Consider the following 25,471-nt stretch of genomic DNA (forward strand, 5'->3'; position numbering starts at 1 on the left):
TCAAAAATCTCGCAACAAGTTCGAAAATGTGAATAACATTCTCATACTCATCCCTACTTTGAAAGATAAAAAAAATCTGATTCATTCTTATTTGTCCCCACATTCTCATACCAACACTTCTAACACCTATCCCCACATTCTTAAACAACATTCTCTAAGACAAATAATATTATGACAAGAGATGATGGATGTAGGAATGTGATGAAGGTGATGAAGGAGAAGTTGAGGCACGCTTGCCGGAGACAAGGACACCCAAGCCCAGCTTAATCGTTTAAGGCATTCAATTTTGACATCTATTTTTCATATTTTGAACGATATGCAATTTTTCTGATTATATAGATATGTGGTATCAACAATGAAAAACCGATAAATATGGATACACATATAATTATATAATGATATTTTGAAAGCAAGTACAACTTTCTCATTCAATTAATGTCGGAACAGACAGATTTACACCAGAACTATAGGAAAATCATCAAACCCAGAACATGTTTCAAATCACCAATTCTAAGCTCTCTCGCCTCTGATTCTCCTAGCAAGCTGAATATCCTTGGGCATGATGGTGACTCTCTTGGCGTGAATAGCACAAAGATTGGTGTCCTCAAAAAGCCCAACAAGGTATGCCTCCGCAGCCTCCTGCAGCGCCGCCACGGCGGAGCTCTGGAACCTCAGATCAGTCTTGAAGTCCTGAGCAATTTCTCTGACCAGCCTCTGGAACGGGAGCTTGCGTATGAGGAGCTCGGTGGACTTCTGGTACTTGCGGATCTCACGGAGGGCGACGGTTCCGGGGCGGAAGCGGTGGGGCTTCTTGACTCCGCCGGTTGCGGGGGCTGATTTTCTGGCGGCCTTGGTGGCAAGCTGCTTTCTTGGGGCTTTGCCGCCAGTGGACTTCCGAGCAGTCTGCTTCGTACGCGCCATTGGAGATGGATTTTGGTGGAAAAATCTCTGCAGAAATTGAAATCTAGGAGTGGAAATTGCTGCGACTTGATTGAGCGATAGCGGTGTGTTTTTTTATAATAAGCGGGAGACGGGAAATTTTGAGGTAGGCTTGAATTTGGGTGAGGGAAAACCGTTGATTGGGTTTTTGTTCAACGGTTGAGATTGAAGAAACGAAGGGTTTTGTATTGTAATCCTGGTGATGATTTTAGTAGCCAATTGAATATTGCCACGTCGTGACTGTGAGTCGGGAAGATCTTCGCTGTTATAAATTGCAAAATCCCTTTTCTATTATTTAATTATTAATTCTTTTAATGATGATTTTGATGAAATGATTGAAAATTTATTATGAAAAAAATTAATCACTCGTGTGAAAACAAACAAAAAAACATAAAACATTTTATTAAAAATAAATGATTATATACAATTTATATTTTTTCAAAATTTAAGCAAAAAAATTCTTCTTTTTTTTTTAGCATTTCTATCCAAATTTTATTTTAAAAAGTGAAACAACTATAAATAAAAATATTTTTATTTTAAATTAAGTTAATAAAAAAATAATTATTTGTCATTATTCTTTGTTTTCTTAAAAAAAATGGTTCATTAAATGCCGAAAATTAAAAAGAAATTAGTATCATTCGATTCTTGGTTAATCTTACTATAATTACTTGTGATGCCCAAGAAAATTAGTTAATCCAAATAAAGATCAATGACACAGAGAAATAATTAAATATTTATTTAGCAGTAATATTATTTGTTAGCTTAAACTAGTAAGAATAAATCCCAAAAAAATTAATATGCATTTCTGTTTAAATTTAAAATCTTTTATTATAAAATAAGGTACACGAAGAATAAAAGTCGAACGGTCATCGATCATTTCCACTTCTCGTCCCAAAAAATTTCATAGAGGAAAGAGCGATCGTACAGTGCCGTAAAACCTTATTTATTTTTATTTATTCGGATTTTACATAAAGTAATTTGCTTACTTAGTAGGTACGCTAAGTTTATGCATTATTTTTATTGTCTTATATTTATTTAGATAATTAATCTAATTTCTTCAAACAACTAATTTAAATTTTATTTAGATCGATGAATTTCAACCTCACATATTTATATAAAATTTCATTTTAATTATGATAAACTCTAAATTCACATGTGTCATTTGAAATCCATTATATTTTGTATTATATTACTAATATGTAAACGAGTAAAATGTATATTTAAATTTGATATATTGTTTATTTTAAATAAAAAAAACTATAATCAAAATATATAGATTTCAAAAAAGAATACAAAATAGATCAACAAATACAGGCATGCTCCAAATGTAAAATTGAACTATATGGCATTAAAAAAATATAGCGGATGAATAGGCTTAATAAACTTATGTTCTAATGTCAATAATTCTCTTAATCCAAACATGATCTTCAGTAAAATGATCTATCTATCTATTATAACATAGCTCGGCTACCAGAAATATTACATACCCTCCTCAGCAAAGGGAAGGGACAAAATAATGTAATTACTTTCTAACTCAAAATTGCTCAGCCAAATCATTTTAGCTCCAGAAATTTAAGGGCAATAATTTTTTTTTTTCCATTTACCTTTGTAAAGATTCCAACAACCTTGCGCTACCATCGGGATCAACCTGATGCACCTGCAGCAGCCTCTTTATCAGTTTCCCCTTGCTCTTCTTTCACAAACTGCTCGATCAATTGGCGCTGCCTCTGGGTCAAGTTTCTAACGAGAAGGCGTAGAAGGACAAATTAGTCGAAATAGATAGCATCCTCTTGAGGAAGCACGAGTACATAACATATTCATCGTATCTGATGCAAATTTTTAGATGCTTGTAGAATATGAATTTTTTGTATGAAAAGGAACTGAACTTGTAGATTAGAGAATGAAACATTTCCAAACAAAAGAAAAGGAACGTGCTTGAAATATGTGGTAGATAACAAACAATTTCACACTAGAAAAGGAGAGAAGAGTTACACCTACTACATCAGAGGTACTTACGTTGGAATGCTGACAGTGAAATGAACATACTGATCTCCGAATGAAAAGGAATTTCTGACTTTAATACCTGAATAAAAAGCATTAACAATCTTCAGTCCTGGATGGGTAGCATCATATGCAAAATTTGTAAATGGGGAAAAAATGGTAAGGCAAGTACAATCTATTAACCTTTTTATTTTATGTTTTTACAAAATCTGTCTGCCCAGTGGTTTTGGTTTGAACCATATCACATAAAATGGGGAAAAAGTAAATGTTTAAACACAGTAAATTCCTCACAAATTACAACGGCACTTACGGACATCAAAAAGCTATTTCTAATGGGCTTTACAACAAAATATCTACGCAATATCTTAGCAAAAGCCAAAACCTACGAGTGCCAGAGGTATATACATGTTTGGATGGTTTAAACCCTCCATAACTTGGCTGGTCTTTTTCTTTCGAAAACACAGATATGCCTATCATGAAACGCAACATGACCATGCGACCAAAATAGATTATTCCAGTAATACCAAAATAGATTGTTACAGTAATGCTACTGGAACTCATTCTAATGCCAGTACATATATCACGCTCAGATGCCAAATAGACACAACTCACAAGCCAGCAACTACATGAAAATAGCAAGATTGGTGGCAAACAAGTACGAACTAATGGTTATAATATCTGCACTCATTGATTAGAATTGAGGAGCCAGACTTATATACCCAGGAAAACTCCTACCTTTTTTCCTTAAGACAACCTTTTGGCCAGGTTGAGTGCCAGGGCGAACCTACAAACCAGAAGTAGAACGAGATTCAGTGGGAAAACACCCAATGAAAGGTTAATAGCAATAGTAATAAATAACAGTAAGAGTAAAACGTCCTACACCAAAAAAGCATTTGGGACTAGAACACATTAAACCCAAATACCAACCCCCTCTCCAAATCTAAACCCAAAACAGAAGAAGACAGAAAAACTGAGTAAATCCAAAATCTCATCTGAAAAAGGAGAGTAAAATATGAAGATAGAAGCGACACCACTAACAAGAAATAAATAACTAAAGAAACCTCATACCGACCTTAAGAACAACATCCCCCGATAGGGTGGGCACCTGGATGGTTCCTCCAAGAATTGCCTGCAAATAGAATTGTTCATTAGCTAACCTCGCTAAAAGAACAGGTCATCAGGCAAGAAAAAATAGACATCAGGACAACCATCAATTTTGGTTCTTCATGTAAAAGTTAAAAAAATTAAATCATTTAGCATAATACATCTTTATGCAGGTAACTTGCTATCAACACGAATTTAAGATAAATGCAAATCAAACCACTAACAACTAGCAGTTTGGGTAAAGAAATAATTTTCTTGTTCAACTACCAAAATGAAAGAAAAGAGTACTTGAGAGGTATTACCTGAGTGATGCTCAAAACAGCATCAACATGGATATCAGCCCCTTCTCTACGGAATACTGGATCTTCTCTGACCTGAAAAATGCATCCATCCAGAACTCAGTGTGTAAGTTTCCAACCACATTCGAGCTACCTTATGCAGAGAAACAAAATGCAGTGATATATCTAAGCAAGAGACCTTGATCATAACATAAAGATCACCAGGTTGATTCCCATCAGGATCTGCGCCACCACTTCTGGGAACCTTGATAGTTTCGTCGTTGTCCACCCCTGCAAATCAACAATGTAGAATCAAATGAAAATTTTTCTCATGGCTGGACCTTTGGCACACGCAAAAATAAATACAAACAATGAATAACCATATACTCCTCAACTCACATTTTGCTAATTGTTACAACTGCATTCTTAACCCAGACCCAACAAGTAAAGAGCCAAGTTCGAAATACTATTGAAAGTTAGCCACAACCGGAAATCAATTCCAAAATGAAGAAAGATTCTAACATAGTGGCAAATTTCACAAGCTTTTTATTGGAGTACACTTCAAAGAGAAAAACTGAATTTGGCTAATTACTAGTGAAAATAACTGATATTTCTCTCCTTAACAGCAGTAGGTTAAACTACATTAACTGATTTAACGGGCAAAATATCAAGGTCCATCTTATTAAATATCCATTAACACTGAGGTTGATGAAAATAATGTACATCGAGTTTCCAAAACAGCAGGAAACTGCTGACCAGAAGCCATAACTGCTGTTAAAAAGACAACGTAGAATATAAATAATGACTAAATTTATTATAGACTCACCAGCGATGACTTTCAATGTAACTGTTTTCGGCCCTCTCAATACTCGCTTACCCTTGCAGGACTTGCAGAAGCTCTGGTTGAAATTTGAAGTCAGAAGATATAATTATTCAAAATAATTCGTTTAAATTATCTCTATTTCACCAACAATAATAAAAAAGCTATCATAACAGCAATTAGTAATGGCCGCATGTGCATAACTTCAAGCCAGAAACAGCTTTGAATAGATATAAGCAGATATCTCTTAATAGAATTTAGAATTACTTTAGACTCGATTCAAGTTTAAACAAACAGCAAAACGATATTGTCAATATCTTTCAACATTTGGCATCACAAGGAACGTTAACATAAACAAGTAAACAACTGACTTGATATCATAATCTAGACGAGGGTAAACAGTACAATTTATTAAATCTATAACCCAGGGAGTATATGCCAGTATGAGAAAACATTATCCTTTATCCAATGCAATGTACTTCCATGAATGCACCAGACAAACCTAGGGTATATAATAAATCTAGTAACGTCGCGATCATCCTCAGCCTCTAAAGCCATTTTATAAACTGCCCAGATAAATGATACCCAATCACAGGAAAAATGGGATACTACAAATCCTCATGAGCGCCAAGTACATCAAATCACAATAACAAACCAAAAAAACTATATAGTGGGTGAGTTAAAAAATAACAATCATAGGACAAGTGAAATGCCATACTGATACAATTTTTCCAGCTCCTCCGCAACTTGGACAAGTAGATTGAAGTGTGAAAGGACCATTTTGTGATATAATCTGGGTTGGCAAACCAAAATAGTAATATGAATGTCATAGTTAATTTTCATAGGAAAAAAACTCAAATGTTAATATGAATTCAGGAACTCAGGTAGTGGGCCAAAGGGACTCGCCATGCCAGAGCCTCTACACCGCTTACAAGTTTCAGGCCTAGTCCCAGGAGGGACACCAGTTCCACCTAACACACACAAGAAGAATTATTAAAGTCAAGGTATGAGAAAACATAGTCGAATCCTCAACTTTCTAGTCATGTAGCTCACAATCAACTTTACAAAGTTTAGGATTCAAAGAAAATGAACAAAGCCATAGAATCCTGAAGGGAGCTTCATGGATTCTGAAGTGGTCGAAGGAAAGATGAAAGCCAATACCACAAGTTTCGCAAGCCAAATCAGTCAGGATTGATAGAGTTCTGGTACATCCTTGGACAGCTTCCATAAACGACAGCTCAACAGAAACCTGCATCAATGTCTCAAATTAAGAGAACGTATTAAAATCACTAAATTTGTGATAGTTGATTAGACAAAAAGTTCTAACCTTGATGTCTTCACCACCCATGTTCCTATTGAAGATGTTGAAAATCTGATCTTGCAATAAATCATACCAAAACACACAGAGATTAGATCTTCCAAACATGAGCAGAAACCATAAGGAAAACCGAGGAAAAAAGGTCAAGATTAGGATGAAAAGTTCAAGTGTTAATATGTTAAGGTCCACTGCCTTGAAGTCGCCTGTTACCAGTTGAACGCTTGAACCCATGTCCATGAATAACTTGTACATCCTCTTTCATCATAAGTACCACTGAGTTCAGTAACTCTCATAATTAGACCATACAACTTAAGGGACTTTGAAAGCATCAAAGTTCCCGTGGCTGTATTGTGTATTTAGGTTCTATCACCGCAAACCAATTTCCAGCCTAAATGAGGGAGCGGGAGCATCCAAAAGCTACTGGTCGGTGAGTTCCACACTTGCAATATTTACTATATATCAGGCTTCTGAAGAATAGATGGGGGTGATGGTCAACAATGCACTCCCGTATAAAAAGTTAGTTACTCCAAAAAAAATCTCAACCTAGAAAAGCTAGTTTTTGGAGCAGAATAACTAGATTCTTCTTCTGTATGCTTCAGCATTGTACCATTGTATGCTCTTGCAATTTCTGGATACTACCCTTCTAATATTTCTCCTATAAGACTGCAGCAGAGTATCGCTATTTTACAGCAGCTTCAGTCCCTAACACATCCCAATACTCGATCAATTGCAACTCTCGTACTATTAGCACTGGGAGAGAATTACGAGTCCAAGACATTTGAGAAAACAATGATAGCTATAAACATCGTTAACAACAGATATAATTTAAGATCATAAGCTTACATCTGCATTTTTAAAGATGTCCTGGAAAGGATTAAAACCAGCTCCTTCAAATGGATTAAATCCAGGACCTCCACCATTACTGGCTTGCTCAAAAGCTTCATGACCAAGCTGTTAAAGGGACATTTTTTCAGATTCAAACAGTAAAAGACAAATAAAGAAATTTTAGATGCAACTGAAAAAATGAGAATAAAGTCTTCCTCCACCGTGCACACAAGCAACTGTTTTACATCACATGTATAGTAGATTTCTGTCATCATATGCAACTATGCACTTTGTAAAACATAGAGCTCAGTTAATATAATTTTCAGAAAACTTGCAAACTTAAGAGTCCATGTGGGCATTAGGATGCTATTATTATATGTTTTAAGTAAGACATATTGGATTGTAACCAAAATACACGGAACAAAATTTCTTTAATTAAAGGACTTATACAATGGCATATCCGCACAAGGGATTTTCATTTTGAATTTTGCTTGGAAAATTATATGTACAGAAAGAAAAGTTAAGGAAGGCTTGCTGCAAATGTTGTCAGATATAGATATATGTAGGGATGTAAATGAACCAAATGGTTCGCGAGCTATTCGAAGCTCGGCTCGATAAAAAGCTCGTTTGAGTTTGTTTGTTAATCAAATCAATCCAAGCTCAAGCTCGATTTTGAGCTCGAAAATTTAATCAAACCAAACTCAAGCTTAAGGATATTCGGCTCGTGAGCTCGCAAACATGTTTGAAAAGAGGCTCGCGAGCTCGAGCTCGGCTCGTTTAGGTGGCTCGTAAGCTTGAGTTTGGTTCATTTGTTGAGTTGACAAATAAAAATATTAGTATTAATGTCAATTGAAGGAATTGAACACAAGACATGTTTGAAAAAATGATGAATTCACACCATTTAGTCACAATTACACTTTTAATCTTATTTGCATATCATTATACTAAAATGTTCTTTAAAATGCAATAAATAAAATAAATTAACAGAAATACACCAACTTATTCTTTTTCTCTAAAAATTTACATAACCAAGTCATATACAAGTTGAGTAACTTTACAAATTATTATACTAAAATATTATATTAAATTGACTTTGTTTGGATCATTTACTATTAGTCTATGAAGGTTAATTAAAAATTTTACATGTTAAATTGATATGTCATTTGATATTAATCAATAATTTAGGTTAATTATGTCGAATTTATTTCATAATGATGTGATGTCATCGATCTACTATATTTAAATCTCTACTTCCAAAATATAAAGAGTATAATGGTGAGTACGGTTGAATCCATAGGAAACGAGATATTATTTTAAAGCTTCATATTGACAAGTTCAAATATGATAAAAATCACTTTTTTAGTTCAAATTTGTTCCACGCTCATAAAATTTCACCGTACAACAAAATAACACAAAATTGTATCAATGAGCATGTATCCTGTAGGAATCCCAATTTACTTTTTAAGATCTTATTTGAATTTCACCAAATTAGAATTGTGTATTTTATAGTATCTTAAAAATACCCTTATATAACATAATATATAGCTATTAATATTTGACTTCTATTAAGATCTTATTTGAATTTCACCCAATTTTAGCTTCTATTAATATTTGACTTTTAATAACATGTTACTCACTATTTATAATTATACTCATATAAAAAATGATTTACATCATTACATGTAACATATATTTTTTAAAATTTGAGAAACACATTATTATTTTTATTTTTAAGTTTTTATATTATCTATATATTTTATATCACCTTTATTATCTTATTACTTAATTACATTATTTATATAAAAATTTATGAATTGAGTGGCTGACACGTTGCTACACTCAAACCTAATCAAAACACTTCTACTTCAGACCTAATCTCTTACGCCGCCTCCTCTGCTTGGCCTCTCCATTGAAGAACGAAAAAATCTTCTCTACGCCGCGCTCTCACACTCGGTAAATTTTTCACAATTTTTAACATACACCTCTTGGTTATAAAAGCAGGTCAAACCTGTTCATACATTTTTGTATGCATTTTTTTAACATACACCTCTTGGTTATGATTCGAAAACTTGTCATCAGGTATCCTGATTCATTCCACAAAATCCCATTATTATGATATGCACATTCGATTACGTTTGTTGATTTGAAGTGAAGTGATCAGAGTTGGCTTTTCATTTTTTGTAACCCGTGGTTATCAAACTTTTAAGAGTAGCGGTGGAAGAAACGATGATTTTGATCTATGAGGCAAAGAAACTTTTAAAATGCCCAAAGAGAAATAAAAGAAATAGGATGCTCAAGTCACTGTTTTTATATAGTGAATCACTCGAAAACTATTGCTCTTTAGTGTTGCCACTTGAATTACTTGTGTGAATTATGAAGTAATATTGAAGTTTTTTGCCGTTAAATTGGTAAAGTTTATTTCTTTTTTAAATTTAAATATATTGTTTTCTTCTTGATTAAATTGATAACTCATTTTTATTAAAAATTGTTATTATGGACTTTGCAGGGTAGTTGACTAGTTGCTATTGGAGATGATTTTGTAATTCCTGATTTTAATGGATTCTCTAACGTCCTCTCTACTTTCTCACCAGACTTAGTTGAAATATTAAAAGGGTGAAATTATTTCATTGTTATTTATATGGTGATATTAGTGTATAATGAATATTCTATATGTATGATTTTGGAATGTTCAATAATATACTGATTTATGTTTTTTTAGCTCTTATTTGTGTCGTTTTGGTTATTTATGAATGAATTTATATTTTTATGTCTGATTTAAAATTAGTTTATAGACATATTTAATTTTTAACAAGCTCGAATCAAACTCAAACTCAAACCCGAGCTCAATTATATGCTTTACGAGCTCGAAAACGAGCCGAGCTCAAGTCAGGCTTGTTAAACATGATAAACAAGCTATTGATGAATCAAGCTCGAGCCGGCTTGATTAACATGATAAACGAGCTTTTAACGAGCCGAGCTCGAGCTTTTCTCGAGCTCAGTAATTTCAATACAAACCAAGCTCGAGCCTGATAATAAAAGCTTGAATCGAGCTCGAGCACAATCTTAAACGAACCAAGCTCAAGCCTGCTACAGTTTGATTTGGTTTGGATCGTTTACAACCCTAGATATATGCATCAAGCATACAATACTCCTAAATATGCCAGGAAAAGTCACTTGAAATGCATGTGGAGTACACATAATGACTATTGGGCTTGCTATATTACTTTTACGAGATAAGACATTAATAAATATTAAATACAGACTTAACATGGCATAAAAAACTGTTGGAGACAACTATGAGAAATAAGAAAAAAATTGAGACAATAAATAAATAATTCAATTATGCTATTCATATTAAAGAAATCACATAAAATAATTCATCTATATTTTATTGAAACACATCTTTAATCATGCTAAAAAATAAGGTAAAGTATTTGAACGTATAAATTAAATATATCTTGATTAAGTGTGGGTAAATTTCTTATCACATACTATCAGTTTGTACAAGAAGCCTAAAAAATATATTCATTAATTGCATCCACGTCTTCAAAATTTTATCTTATTCCAAGCCAAGTCTTATTATCCTAATATGCTATTCACTTCTTTTCTAACTTAAACTTTAGCATTAGCCAACACCACTTCCTAATGTTTACGAAATCAATTTTTCACTTTCTAGCCACATCACAAAAATAATTGAAAACACTTAGCCGTTTACAACTTTCGCATTTACCATGTACATAATTGCACTTATATCATTTCACTTTTCATCATTTAATTTTCTTCTTTTCCTCTCTATATCGAAAAAAAATTCTAAGATTCAATTTTGTTTAGAGGAGTTCGATTAAAGGACAATCTTAATTAATTTGGGAATGACAATCAAGAAAATAGAACTCTAAAATTAGATCCTACGCTGAGTAAAAACTATGGTTCTTAAATCATTTACCATATAGCAGAAGAAAGAATAATATGAATGTTGAAGTAAATGGAGCCATCAATGCAGACTAATGAAGTTATAAGATTTTCAATTTTAAAGAAACACATTACTTGCAGATAAATATATATTTGAGACCTGGTCATATTGCTGGCGCTTTTCTTCATCTTTCAACACCTGCCAAAATTTTGGATAACAAGTTAAATAAAAGACACAAATCTAGGAGCTTATGCCAATAAATGCCATTGCTTTCAGAGTGTACCTCATAAGCCTTTTGAACTTCTTGAAATTTCTTTTCAGCTTCAGGGTCACTTTTATTTGTATCTGGATGTAACTTTTTCGCAAGCTGCAAAATAGAGGAAACAACTAAGATTGCGGGCGTAAAAAGAGATGAGAAAAATAGGAGGGAAGCTCAGAAGAAAAAAGGCGAAGAAACAAGAATATACCCCATAATAAGCTTTCTTGATTTCGGATGCTGTTGCGTTTTTACTTACACCGAGTATATCATAAAAATCTCTTGACAATTGCGCTAATCAGCAAAGGTAGACAGAGAAAAAGAAAAGTATAATATAATAAGTCAGTCAGTTAACCCAGCAGTTAAAGAGTTAATATGGACTCTCAAAATTAAATTAATACCAACATGAACAGGATAATGATTAATGACAAAAGCTAATTGGAGACTGAGCAACTTAAAGGTTCACTGTGAGTTTTATCACATAAACATAATAAAGAAATAAGTAGACTTATTATACTTAATCAATATATTATGGTAGCTGATCTTCGGCTAACCAGCGTACTTATTAGGCAATCTCTTCGTGGTTTGAAGGAGATAAAAAAGACCCAGAAACTAAGATTGAGTCATTAAGGAACGATCAATTAATGCTGCTAGTGCATTATCCAGTCAATCAAACTTTTAATTGATACAAATAGGTAACATCGATATATTAACAAAAATTATCATTTTCTTCAATAATTTGATATTAGGCTAACTGCTGACAATAATATGTAGCTTCTTGTAATAAATTAATATAAATTACACTACATAATTTATATTTTTCGTCATGAATTCCTCATTCCAAACAATCAAATTCCAAGTACATGAAAATAATCATAAGAAAATCCCAGAACCTCAACAAAGAAAAACACAAAAGCTAACAAGATAACATGTTAATAATACCAGTGGCATGAATCAACCGTGCTGCTCCCAGATTGCCATTGAATAATCCTAGCCCCAGCCAGTGTTTTTCACCACACTCTGCATTGCATTAACCAAAAAGCAAAACGAAAACATCAGAAACCACATTGTTCAGGGAATAAAAATAAAATGAGTAAGAAAATGGAACCTCTGAGATAATTTCAAGTACCATTTCTAAAATCGGAATTAAAAAGGGCCCTCGACCGATCGCACAACACGGAGCTGAAGCTCCTGCGGTCCCCTTTCCATAAAGATTCGTACAACTGCAAATCAATCAAATAAAAATAAATATCCATTAAAACAACAACAACTACATAGCAAAATGTAACATTATTCATAAAGACAATGTGAAAAATGATGCATACGGAGGGAGCGGGACTGTGAAGGAGCAATGAATTGAGGCAGCGGCGCGCAAGCCGGCAGCCGTGGCACCGTACCATCGGTTGGTATCTTTACAATCAATTAGGACCCCCAAGAGATCATTAAAACCCTAGAGAAACCCTAATTATTATTCAATTTGGAGAAGAAGTAAGCCGATAGAAGGTTCTAGTGAGGAGTGGATATGCTGAAAATGGTCCAAGGAACCGAACCGACAAGATGAACCGGTGAGGTTGGTCAGGTTGTGTTTTTTTCTCCGGTTATGATATTGAGGTTAGGTTCCGTGATTTTTTTTACCAAGCTTCCCTCTAAAATATTGAAAATTCAATCTTGTAATAAAAACTAAATAGATATCTTAAACTTTAACTTTTTTATATAAATTGCACGAACACGTCCCTGCACCAATTGAAAATATGACGAGTTGAAGTATTTTGATGATATCTCATAGATAAGTGATCAAAATGATCAACGGACAAAACAGATAAAAAAAATTCATTTTGATACAAGTCATATTTCAGACCTGCTAGAATAGTTCGGACGTTATCAATGCTAACTTGACGCTGCAAGCTTGAGCTGGATGACACGAATACAATAATTGTCAATAACGTCTGAACTAATCTAGTCATCCTGAGATATGAATTTAGCAAATTGAGTTTTCTTTCTAACCGTTTTAATCATTAATATATCAGATATCATTAAAATATTTCAGCTCGTCAAAATTTCAACTTGTGTAGAGGTTGTTCGTCCCACTTTTATAGAAAATTAAGGTCTAAGATGTCTATTTGATTTTGAGAAGTATGCATTTTCGATACTTCACATGAAAGTTTGACACAAAAAAAACTCGAGATTTCGCATTTATGTGGATTTGTATTTCACCCTCGAACATGAGATGTTTTCTCAAGTTTTTGCCTCTTCATCCAAGTCGTGGTAGGTATTGGTTTGGTTGTTCTAGGCAAATAGTGATGATATTTGAAAATACACAATATATTTTAACAAGTTTTGTTTGAAAATTGTTTTTATGATAAATTCGTTTGGATAATTTATTTAAGCCTCCTCACGTTTTGGGAAATTAAGGTTTTCGAATAATTTAAATTATAACCAAAATTCACTTGAAATATATTATAATTGACATTGATTTTGTATGAGAAAGACAGAAATGTAAGCCAAACTATAAGGCTTCACTGAGGTTTACGACAGAATAAATAACAATGACACCAAAATTATATCCTTCTCTAACAGAATAAATATATTATTTATGTTTTTTTAGTTTTAATATTTAATTATTGTTAAGCTAATTGTTTAAAAATGTAAAGTAATTGTCGTCTCGCTAAATTATTGTAGCGAAGTAAATGTTTTCATTTGATTATTGGTAAAGTAGATATTTCTAAAATTAAGTGTTACCTTAAAATTGAATGTTTAAATTAATTAAATTTGTTGTTTAAACAAATTCGTTGGATTTAAAATACAAAAAAAAAATTTAAAATTAACCAAACAATTTAAACAAGTTGATGTTAAGATTTAAAATCCAAATCCATCAAATACTTCCGCCCATCCATGTAGCGTCTTATAAAAAAATTTAGAATAGGTCTTTTGTGAGACGGTCTCACGAATCTTTATCTGTGAGACGAGTCAACCCTACCGATATTCACAATAAAAAATAATATTCTTAACATAAAAAATAATATTTTTTCATGGATGACCCAAATAAGAGATTCATCTCACAAAATACGACCCGTGAGACCGTCTCACACAAGTTTTTGCCTAAAATTTATTTGTTTCAAACTAGAAAATCTTTCATTGTATGTCTTCTTCATTCGATTTCATGGGGGAAAAAGTTCTGGTGTCAACTGTCGAGCGAAATCTAACACAATTCCAAATTTTATGATGATTAGTTGATGAATAACAAGCATTTGTCACCACTAGAATAAACATATGATTGAGAAGAGAAACATTCAAGAAAATACATTGACATTTTTTCAAAGTAGTATTGTCATTGCGATAACAAATACTGCAAGTTGAAACAATTTTTCTTGCCAGATCATATAAGCTTCACTTAAGATTAATTCTCAGATAAAAGGGTGTTGACTTTGTGCTCAAGATGGGCTTCATGGTCTTCGAGACGAGCTTTTACACCACCGTCTTCCCAACGGATTAATGTGGGAACTCCCTTGAGTTTGAACCTCGAGTCCGTTCTCCATGGATGGTGGGGATTTCGCCAAGTTGGCCGATCTCCAACATATGCTCTTAAAAGCACAACATTGTCAGACGACTCTTCTAGCTTTTTGTATATCACAGGTTCAGCTCTCACACAATCTAAAGAAGGAAAACCAAGTATTATTTGCACTAAAGAAATTGTTTCAGCAAATCAAACGAGAAAAGTGGTGCCATAATTCAAAATTGATGAGGAAGAGCAAAAATAACCTATAAAAATGGATGACCATGGAAATTTTAGAGATGGTATCTATTGGAACGCTTTATCCACTCGACTTAAAATTATTGCCCAGCGCTCTTACAGGTGCTATTATCTACAATGACAGACAAAAAGGGCCAATTCTCATTTTAGAGTTCAGCTGTGTGGCTTTTCTAAATAAAAAACCATGTTTGGAGATGAAAAAACTTCCAAAAATGTCCGTGTTTTGTATACTTTATTGAACGCCTATCTTGTCTACAGGTACAAGAGAAGTTTGTAGTCATTACCATGATATGATATGATAATAGGAATGGAGTCCTACCGAGCACTTCGAGTGGCTGAAACTCCACAAATTCTAGTATTTGTACTTCCACAACCAGACTCTAGCCAACCAAAACCGAACATAAAAAAATTCATCATTCAGCTGAATGGGTTCTACTTAGCTACTAAACATTCTATACGTTTACTTTCCACTCAATTGCTTATATTCTGACCAGCTTCATATCCTCGTGTTTGATTAATTTCTCAGTTTTTTCAATCATGTACATGGAATTCGATGTCTGGTCTGCCTTACATCATAAAAACACGAGATATTCTACTATTTTTCATAATCACAGAGCTATTGAAATCCTCCATTTCAAATTAATACAAATTTTTCAATGAGATCAGTATCTACTGTCTTATCATCTTCTATCATAACTGGCTGATTACCTCAAAATCTCAATATTCGAAAATAAAGAACATGTAATTTCGTGTTCGGTACTGCAACCTATCTACCCCAGTAGGATCACACAAACTCCACAGATAGAAAATGAAAATTAAAGAAACACAACAAATCCCACAAACACAGCCAACACAGATTACTACAAAATTTAGCTCTGCTCACCGCTACATTCAGAAACAAGCCAACAATTTCAGAACTCCTCTTTAACATCGAACACAAAAACATAACAAATTCAGCCATCAATATCCGTTCAACAACCTAAAAAACACCTTCCGCCGCATAATTCTACCCGATTTAGGTACAACACATAAAACCCATTCTCACCCCTAAATTGAAAACTTAACCGCAATCGGATACTCAGAATCTGCACCAAATCTCATCCCACAGAAATATATTCAAAGATACATGAACAAAAAATGTACACAGGATGGTGGAAATTGTACCAGGACACCAACTAAGATTGGTGGAGGGATCTTTGTCGGCCAAGAAAAGGATAAGATTAGCTTTGTTATTTGCTCCTTCGCTTCTGAATTTCTCCAAGACACCTTCAAATGTCGAAATTGTTGCATCTAACACCTTCATTGGCATCTTTGTTCTCTCCGTCCGATCGAATATATAGATTTTTGTGTGAAATCGAAAGCCACTCTCTGGTTGCTCGTGGAATTTCCTTTATCAGGAAAATGTTGATGGGCCTTCAAAATATTTGGGCTGGACCAGGTCCAGTTCATTTACCAGGCCCAACGACTATATATATATAATATACAGTTTTGATATTTTGCACACCTATCGTGCACACCTATGTGAGCACCGATGAGGTGTCACTCACCTATTGGATGTGATGAAATATAGAAAAATTTTGCATCCAATAGATGAGTGACACCTCATCGGTGCTCACATAGGTGTGCATGGTAGGTGTGCAGGATATCAAAACTGATATATATAATCCAATTAAATAATAAAAAAATTCATATTTTAAAATAAAAATAAAAATATTGCTAAAACAATGTTTAGTAAAACAAATCTATGCTATTTATTAAATTTTGAGCAATGAAATGTGACATCAAACTAATTTTTACATATATAATTCTTCTATTTCAATTAAACTGCATGCAAATATTAACAAAAAATACGAAAAAAAAAATTGACAATCTTAAAGAAAGGGAAAAAAACTTCTCCCCGCGAATATATCGAAAAAACCGAAGTACAAGTTTCAAAAATTATTTCTTCGCCTGACGAGGATGCAACTGGAAATTCGAGGGAGAAGTTTTTTCTTTATCCTAGTGCAAGACCTCAAAACCAATAAGACAGTAATCCAAATAATTGGCAGGGTTGAGAATCAAGTTTATCATCCCCACGACGGATTCATGTATAACACTGTAACACGGCAATTTATCGCTTACGTCCTCGGTTTTATGTTCTTGGATTCCTCATTCCACGGGATAGGTCTTAGGTTGGAAAGACCTGGTGGGAGCAGACGGTGAGAGGAGCAATGATAGCAGGATCGAGGAGGTTTATTAATGCAATTGTTGAATTTTCGTTATCATTCGATATGTTTGTATTATATTTTGATTTATTGTCGTTTCGTTTCTAAGAATTGTATAACGATTAAGTTTTGTTTATGTTTCCGCTGATTAAGTTATCATGTTTATGATTTGATTAAGTTATTAAGTGCATAATATTAAGATTGCAATAGGTGACCTGGTATAGGTCACTACATTACATCCCTGGATAAGACTGAAGTTTGGGTAATATGAGACAATATCAATAGTATGCAAATTTCTCTCTTGATCATGATTCTAACAATTCGACGTACTCATTGGCACCCAAATAGGTGCAGCTCCTCAGATTCATTTGTCGCTTAATATGAGCCTTTACGCTATCACAAATATAAGAAAATGGAGTTATCTCCACTAACAATTAGTCTTAGTTTGGGAGTTGGGATGTGGATGGAAAATAAGGAAAATGAAAGAATTTTTGAAAGGGTATGGGAGATTTTAGTGGAGGGGAAAGTAAGAAAATTGTTATAAATTTAGAAGAAAATTTTCTTTTGAAATGTGGGAGGAAATGGAAAGAAATGTGTTTTTCTTTTCTTCTCGTTTTTTTATTTTCTCTATCAATTACGCAATTTTTGATTTGCATAATATTTTTTATATAATTTTGATGGCGTTGATTTATTAGTTATTTTCGTACGTCTCTCCATCTTTTCTCCAACTTCTTACTATTTTATCTCAAATTTCACAAGGTTTTTGCTATCATAAGTTTTGTTTAAAAAATACTTCTTTCTTTAAATAACTAAATTATGTGAACACGTGAAACCCATATGCTATGATTATTAGTATATTATTCAAGTTGAGAGATATAGAACAAAAAAGTTTGGTGTATGATGTGCCAGTTAACTATTAGTAGGTCTCTTGTGAGACGGTCTTACAAATCTGTCGGCAGAGGAATAGTCAAAGAAAGTAGGGACAACACGTTTTTCAGCATTTGAAAAGAATTTAAACACGGGGTTGGCATATTTTAGGGTTTTTTCACGTAAATCTCGATGTCCAGTTTATTTTTTATTTTCGGATTTTATTATCTAAAATTACCGCAAGTGGTATCAGAGCATTGGTTTAAAATTTCTTAAAATTATGAGTATTCTCTGTGGTTGCAGCCTAGACAATCTTCCACATCAGAAAAAACTTTTTGAGATTTTTTTATTAAGGCGGGATTATTTTGTTCAGTCTACTAAATTGTTGTAGACATAATGGCGGGCAGGTACGAGATACAAAGTTCAACGGAAGTAATTTTATGTTGTGGAAAATAAAGATACAAGCAGTTTTAAGAAAGGAGAATTGCTTGGCGGCTATTGGAGATAGATCGATGGAAATTACGAATGATGGAAAGTGGAATGAGATGAATGATAATGATGTTGTCAATTTACACTTGACTATTGCAGACGAAGTATTGTCAAACATCTCTGAGATAAAAACAGCAAAAGTTATCTGGGATACTCTGACAAAGATGTATGAGGTCAAGTCGCTGCACAACATGATTTTCTTAAAGATAAGGCTTTATACTCTTCGGATGGCGGAAATCCTCATCGATGACCGACCATATCAATACACTAAATGCTCTATTTGCCCAAACTCACTTCCATGGGCATAAAATAGGGGAAAATGAACGTGCGGAGCTTCTACTTCAAAGTCTACCAGATTCATATGATCAACTTATCATCAACATTACCAACAATATTCTTATGATCTTTCTAAAATTCGACGATGTCTTAACTGCGGTTCTCGGAGAAGAAAGCCGACGCAAGAATAAGGAAAATAGATTGCTAACATCGAAGCAGGCGGAGGCTTTACCGATGATAAGAGGAAGATTTATGGACCGTGATTCCAGTGAGAGCCAAAGACGAGGTAGATCAAAGTCGAGAAGTAAGAAGAAAAATATTTACTGCTTTAAATGTGACGGTAAATGACACTTCAAGAAAGAGTGTACGAGTATCGAGAAAATTTCTCAAGGAAATGTGGCCAGTACTTCAGGCAGTGGTGAAATATTATTCAGCGAAACAGCAACTGTTGTAGAAGGCAGGCACAAATTTTGTGACACATGGATTATGGATTAAAGAGCGACGTGGAACATGACGTCTCGAAGAGAATAGTTTGATCATTATGAACCAGTCTCAGGAGGATCTGTATTCATGAGAAATGATTATGCCTTGGAAATCGCTGGGTTCAGTACTATCAAAATTAAAATGTTTGATGGCACCATTCGCACTATACAAGAGGTACGACATGTGAAGGGACTGACGAAAAATCTTTTGTCCTTGGGGCAATTGGATGACATCTGGTGCAAAAACTCGTATCGAGAACGAGATCATGAAAATTGTGAAGGGTGCGCTTGTTGTTATGAAGGCGGAAAAAGTTGATGTAAATCTATATATACTTTTGGGAAAAGCACACAAAGAGGCGGAACTAGCTGTTGCATCAATTGGTTCAGGGGAAGAATTAACAGTGTTATGGCATAGAAATCACGAGCATATGTCAGAACGGGGGTTGAAAATTCTCTCAGAACGGAAGCTGTTGTCGGGACTTACAAAAGTGTCACTACCCTTTTGTGAGGATTGTGTTACCAGTAAACAACAAAGATTAAAGTTTGGCACTTCTACTGCCAGAAGCAAAAGTATATTGGAGCTCATTCATTCGAATGTTTGGCAAGCACCGGTTGTATCTCTAGGAGTAGCGAGATATTTTGTCTCGTTTATTGATGATTTCTCTAGGAGATGTTGGGCGTATCCAATCAAGAAGAAATCAGATGTTTTCCAGATCTTCAAAGATTTCAAAGCGCGGGTTGAACTTGATTCAGAAAAGAAAATCAAGTGTCTGATGACTGACAATGAAGGAGAATATATCAGTGAAGAATTTGATGCATATTGTCAACATGAAGGCATCAAAAGACAATTCACGACGGCTTACACACCTCAACAGAATGGAGTGGTGGAGCTGATGAACAGGATCTTGTTGGATAGAACAATAGCTATGTTGAGGACTGAAGGTCTAGAAAAGTCATTTTGGGCGGACGCAGTCAAAACCGCTTGTTATATTATCAATCGTTCTCTTTCAGCGACGATTGATCTGAAGACTCCGATGGAGATGTGAACTGAGAAGCCGACATATTATTCTCATTTGTATAAATTTGGAAGTCATGTGTACGTTATGTACAATGAGCAAGAAAGATCAAAGTTGGATTCGAAATTCAGAAAATGTATCTTCTTGGGTTATGCTGATGGAGTAAAGGGGTTTCGCTTGTGGAATCCTACTGTTCACAAGCTTGTCATTAGCAGGGATGTTATCTTCGAGGAAGATAAAGTAAAGGAAGAAAAAGGCACGCTGAATACAGAAACTACTATATTTCAGATGGAAAATAAGACGGACGAATGTCAAATTTCTTGTGAAGCAGTACCAGAGCACGAAGAACAAGAACATGTTGAGTCTGAAGTTTCCAATGTGAGGCAGTCAACTCGAGACAGAGTACCACCAGGCTGGCTTTCAGATTATGTCACTGAAATCAATATTGAATATTGTCTATTATCAGAGGATGGTGAGCCATCGAGTTTTCACGAGGCTACTCAAAGCTCGGATGTATCATTGTGGATGATAGCAATGCATTAAGAATTGGAGGCATTAGACAAGAATAAAACTTGGGATCTTGTTACACTACCACAAGGAAGGAAAGCCATTGGAAACAGATGGGTCTATAAGATCAAGCGTGATGGCAATAACCAAGTGGAGCGGTATCGTGCTAGATTGGTGGTAAAAGGGTATGCTCAGAACGAAGGCATTGACTTCAATGAGATATTTTCTCCTGTAGTTCGGCTTACAATAGTCAGAGTGGTGCTGGCATTGTGTGCGGTGTTTGACCTACATCAAGAACAGCTAGATGTGAAAACGGTATTTCTTCATGGGGATCTTGAAGAAGAAATCTATATGTTCCAGCCAGAATGTTTTGCGGAAAAAGGCAAAGAGAACTTGGTTTGCAGGTTGAACAAATCTCTGTACGATCTCAAACAGGCACCGAGATGTTGGTACAAGAGATTTGATTCCTATATCATGAGCCTTGGATACAACAAATTGAGTGCAGACCCTTGTACGTATTTCAAGGGGTCTGGTGATGATTATATTATTTTGCTGTTGTATGTGGACGACATGTTGGTAGCGGACCCCAACAAAGATCATGTCCAAGGATTGAAGGCACAGTTGTCTAGGGAATTTGATATGAATGACTTGGGACCAGCAAACAAGATTCTAGGAATGCAATTTCACCGAGACAGAAGTAACAGAAAGATTTGGCTTTCCCAAAAAAATTATTTGAAGAAAATCTTGCAACGCTTCAACATGCAAGATCATAAGTCAATTTCGACCCCTCTTCCTGTTAACTTCAAGTTATCCTCCGAGATGTGTCCTAGCAGTGAAGTAGAGATGATGGAGATGTCTCGAGTACCATATGCATCAGCGGTGGGAAGTTTGATGTTCGCTATGATCTGTACAAGACCAGACATTGCTCAAGCAGTGGGAGCAATTAGGCGGTATATGGCGAATCCTGGACGAGAGCATTGGAGCACTGTCAAGAGGATCCTTAGATACATTAAGGGTACCTCAAATGCTGTATTATGTATGGAGGATCAAATTTTACACTCAGGGGCTATGTCGATTCAGATTATGCAGGTGATCATGATAAGAGAAAATCTACTACTGGTTATGTTTTTACACTTGCAGGGGGAGCAGTAAGATGGATTTCAAAACTGCAGACAGTTGTGGCGTTATCTACAACAGAAGCAGAATACATGGCAACTACTCAAGCTTGCAAAGAAGCAATATAAATTAAAAGGTTATTGGAAGAGATCGGGCACAAACAAGATAATGTTCCTTTGTTTTGTGACATTCAGAGTGCCTTACACATCGCAAGGAATACAGCCTTTCATTCCAGGACGAAACACATTGTAGTACAATTTCACTTTGTACGGGAAGTAGTAAAAGAAGGAAGTGTGGATATGCAGAAAATCCATATAAAGGATAACATAGCTGATTTTCTGACCAAACCAGTAAACACCGATAAGTTTGAGTGGTGCAGATCCTCAAGTGGTCTAGCGGAAACGTAAGCAGCAGGGAATGGAAAGATTGAAATGATGTGTGAAGATATGTTTGATTCTCAATCAAATCTCCAAGTGGGAGAAATGTCGGCAGAGGAATAGTCAAAGAAAGTAGGGACACCGCATTTTTCAGCATTTGAAAAGAATTTAAACACGGGGTTGGCATATTTGACGGAAGACGCGTATAAAACACGTTTTCACACGGACAAGTGGCTCTATAAATAGAGATCCCCCTTCATTATGAAATCATCTCTTCTTAGAGTTTTCTCTAATCTTATAACATTTTATAATATCTGTGAGGTGTTTGTTCTCATGTATTAAGAGACTGTGTGTTCTCTTTTGAAACATAGTGAGTGAGTTGTACACCACAAAATATTATTGTGGAATTCTTTTAATCTTGCCCGTGGTTTTTACCCTAATAATTTTTAGGGGTTTTCCACGTAAATCTCGGTGTCCAGTTTATTCTTTATTTTCGGGTTTTATTATCTCAAATTACTGCAAGTAGGACCGAATAATATTCTTAGCATAAAAAGTAATATTTTTTCATGGATGACCGAATAAGAGATCCGTCTCACAAAATACGATCCGTGAGACCGTATCAAACAAGTTTTTGTCGTTAACTAAATACCGAAAATACACATGCTACAATTATTATTATACACAATTATTAACCATAAAATAATTATATACTCAAATAATTATAATTATATGTTTTTTAAAACAAAAACAATAAATTAAATAAATATGTTATTGTTAAAATAATATTTTTAACGAAGTCCAAAATAAGAAAATTGTTATAAATTTAGAAGAAAATTTTCTTTCGAAATGTGGGAAGAAATGGAAAGAAATGTATTTTTCTTTTCTTCTCACTTTCTTTATTTTCTCTGTCAACTTCCAAACTAAGTCGAAGTTTTTGACATAGTTGTTAATAGTGTTTTCAAATCAGACCGATCACCGATCGGTCAAACTGATTGGATCGAGAACATGTAATGAGTTCGTTCCGAAACACACTAAAGACCCGATTGAACCAGCTATGAACCGGTTTTTCCAAATTTTTTAATTTTTTTTGAAAAATTAATTTTTTAAATCTTAAATTTAATATTTTGTTAAATATATACATGATTATTTTCGAATTTGATTTGTAATTATGATATTTTTAACTTTATCCCTTTTCTGTATATTAAATATTTTATAATTTAAATATTAAAAACTTTGGTATTATAGTTACTTATAGTTTTCAAATAATATATTTTGAAGCAATATTTTTTTATCTTTTTACAGTCATATTTTTTAATATATCCCAAATATTATTAATTACCATTATACTTGTTTTTTAAGTAAATATTGGATACTACATTTATATTTTTAATATTTTATTGATTAAATATTTAAAAAAGAAAATCGATTTCGGCCCCATGGCAAGATCGTCTATTCAGAAGCTACGTGGAAAGATCTCGACCCTTGATAGGTCAAATTAAATATGATGCAACCCGACCAATCACAACCAATTCCTTGCTTACCAAACGAAACCATTAGATTGTTTTCAAATTTGTTCACTATAAATACTCATTAAAAACATATTGATATATATAGGCACCATTGATAGGTAGCATAATAAATATATATATTATAGTACTTGAAAATTTAGATTCGATCATGGGTTTTTTCTCAAACTTCATCCGTTGTTTTGTATCAACATCTTCCGATACATCGGATACGAACATGCATAACTCTGCTTCATCATCTCACAATAAGTCGGGAAGTGACAAGATATTGACAAGAACTCCCAAGAAGTCGGAGAGTGACGAGAAATCGACAAAAGCTCCTATTCCCCTTTCTTACTTCCCATTGAACTCGCGAGCCTCCCTTTTATAATTTTGGTTTCAATGTCGATTTATTGTTCAATTGAGGCTATGATTTTTGTAATTATGGTTCCTCTATATATATAAATGAGTGTTATGTATTTTTTTTCAATGCTTTCTTAATATTTGAACATTTTAAAGAAAATAAATATAAATTAATTTTTACATATAATTTTTCAAAATAATTAAGTTCACATGATATAAACCCTAATATTCTAATTTTTCCAAAATAAAAATAAAAAAATTTGTAATATCAGTTGTTTATCCACAAGGTGGAACCATAACTTCGAGTTAGAGGAGCTAAATTTTACGTTAAAAGATATTATTGATCAATATTAGTTATTATTCTATTAATTTTTGTGTTATTTAAAAAAATATTACAACCAAAAAATAATTTTTTTATTAACATATGAAATTTTATAATTTTAATATTATCTAAATATAATAAAGAACATTGGATTTTAGTTTAGTCATGAATTTTTGTTTTGAAAAACATTTGCTCAAAAATTGATTAGACAAATTAATATTTTTTATAGTATTGAATAGTTAAGGTAATTATATTATGTTCATACATTTGTTATAATTTTTAAAATTTAATTAATGTTATTATCGTTGTATATTATAAAAAATAAAACAAAGATCCATAACTAAAACCGTAAAAACTGAGATTTAATTGAAATGTCACTTGTATGGATGTTTGTTTTATAGATTTAAGTGCCAATCAATATATATCATACACAAATAATTAATTTACTATTATAACAATCAATAAGTTATATTTTTTTCTCAGAAAAGACATTATAATATATTAATTTATAATATGAGTTTTTGTCCATCAAACCTTATAGATTAGCTTTGAATATATTCAACTTGTAGCCAAATTCTCCATAGATCAGAAAATATATGACAATATACTTAAAGCTCAAATATAAATATAGAGCCCATTGATATAATTCTAAAAGCTAATACCAATAAAAAAACACATAACCTATATTTATTTTGGACTACCCTAATTTAAATATATTACCTTATACTTTTGATAGGCCATGAAC

The 25,471-nt window shown here is 33.6% G+C and overlaps 3 protein-coding genes across 3 annotated transcripts; all 3 read right to left on the reverse strand.

The window, feature by feature from the left end:
- Positions 1-426: 426 nt before the first annotated feature.
- On the reverse strand, positions 427-984 carry LOC140984981 (histone H3.2). The gene has a single exon (XM_073452694.1). It carries the CDS (start codon positions 919-921, stop codon positions 511-513), a length of 411 nt encoding a protein of 136 aa, XP_073308795.1. The 5' UTR covers positions 922-984; the 3' UTR covers positions 427-510.
- Positions 985-2,321: 1,337 nt separating this feature from the next.
- Positions 2,322-13,027, reverse strand: LOC140984815 (chaperone protein dnaJ GFA2, mitochondrial-like). The gene is made up of 18 exons (XM_073452454.1): positions 12,777-13,027; positions 12,581-12,674; positions 12,394-12,471; positions 11,663-11,745; positions 11,479-11,562; positions 11,355-11,393; positions 7,304-7,411; positions 6,470-6,514; positions 6,304-6,391; positions 6,049-6,113; positions 5,861-5,935; positions 5,149-5,221; positions 4,522-4,613; positions 4,347-4,418; positions 4,013-4,069; positions 3,676-3,724; positions 2,956-3,022; positions 2,322-2,679 (listed from the first exon to the last, which is right to left on the reverse strand). The coding sequence occupies exons 1-18, from the start codon at positions 12,849-12,851 to the stop codon at positions 2,583-2,585; spliced, it is 1,341 nt and encodes a 446-aa protein (XP_073308555.1). The 5' UTR covers positions 12,852-13,027; the 3' UTR covers positions 2,322-2,582.
- A 1,624-nt stretch (positions 13,028-14,651) lies between these two features.
- LOC140984079 (thioredoxin-like protein Clot) lies at positions 14,652-16,585 on the reverse strand. Its single transcript, XM_073451247.1, has 2 exons — positions 16,367-16,585; positions 14,652-15,102 (listed from the first exon to the last, which is right to left on the reverse strand). Exons 1-2 carry the CDS (start codon positions 16,509-16,511, stop codon positions 14,849-14,851), a joined length of 399 nt encoding a protein of 132 aa, XP_073307348.1. The 5' UTR covers positions 16,512-16,585; the 3' UTR covers positions 14,652-14,848.
- Positions 16,586-25,471: the final 8,886 nt, after the last annotated feature.

Source organism: Primulina huaijiensis, chromosome 9 (assembly GCF_012295235.1).
Source record: "Primulina huaijiensis isolate GDHJ02 chromosome 9, ASM1229523v2, whole genome shotgun sequence".
NCBI lineage: Eukaryota > Viridiplantae > Streptophyta > Magnoliopsida > Lamiales > Gesneriaceae > Primulina > Primulina huaijiensis.

Coding starts and splice junctions, on each gene's coding strand:
- LOC140984815 (XM_073452454.1), bottom strand. CDS start 12,851: ATGGTACGGTGCCACGGCTGCCGGCTTGCGCGCCGCTGCCTCAATTCA. Junction 6,515..7,303: donor ACATCTTTAAAAATGCAGAT/GTAAGCTTATGA, acceptor TTGCAAGATCAG/ATTTTCAACATCTTCAATAG. Junction 3,725..4,012: donor CGGGGGATGTTGTTCTTAAG/GTCGGTATGAGG, acceptor TCTGGTTTGTAG/GTTCGCCCTGGCACTCAACC.
- LOC140984079 (XM_073451247.1), bottom strand. CDS start 16,511: ATGCCAATGAAGGTGTTAGATGCAACAATTTCGACATTTGAAGGTGTC. Junction 15,103..16,366: donor CAATCTTAGTTGGTGTCCTG/GTACAATTTCCA, acceptor TTCCTTCTTTAG/ATTGTGTGAGAGCTGAACCT.
- LOC140984981 (XM_073452694.1), bottom strand. CDS start 921: ATGGCGCGTACGAAGCAGACTGCTCGGAAGTCCACTGGCGGCAAAGCC.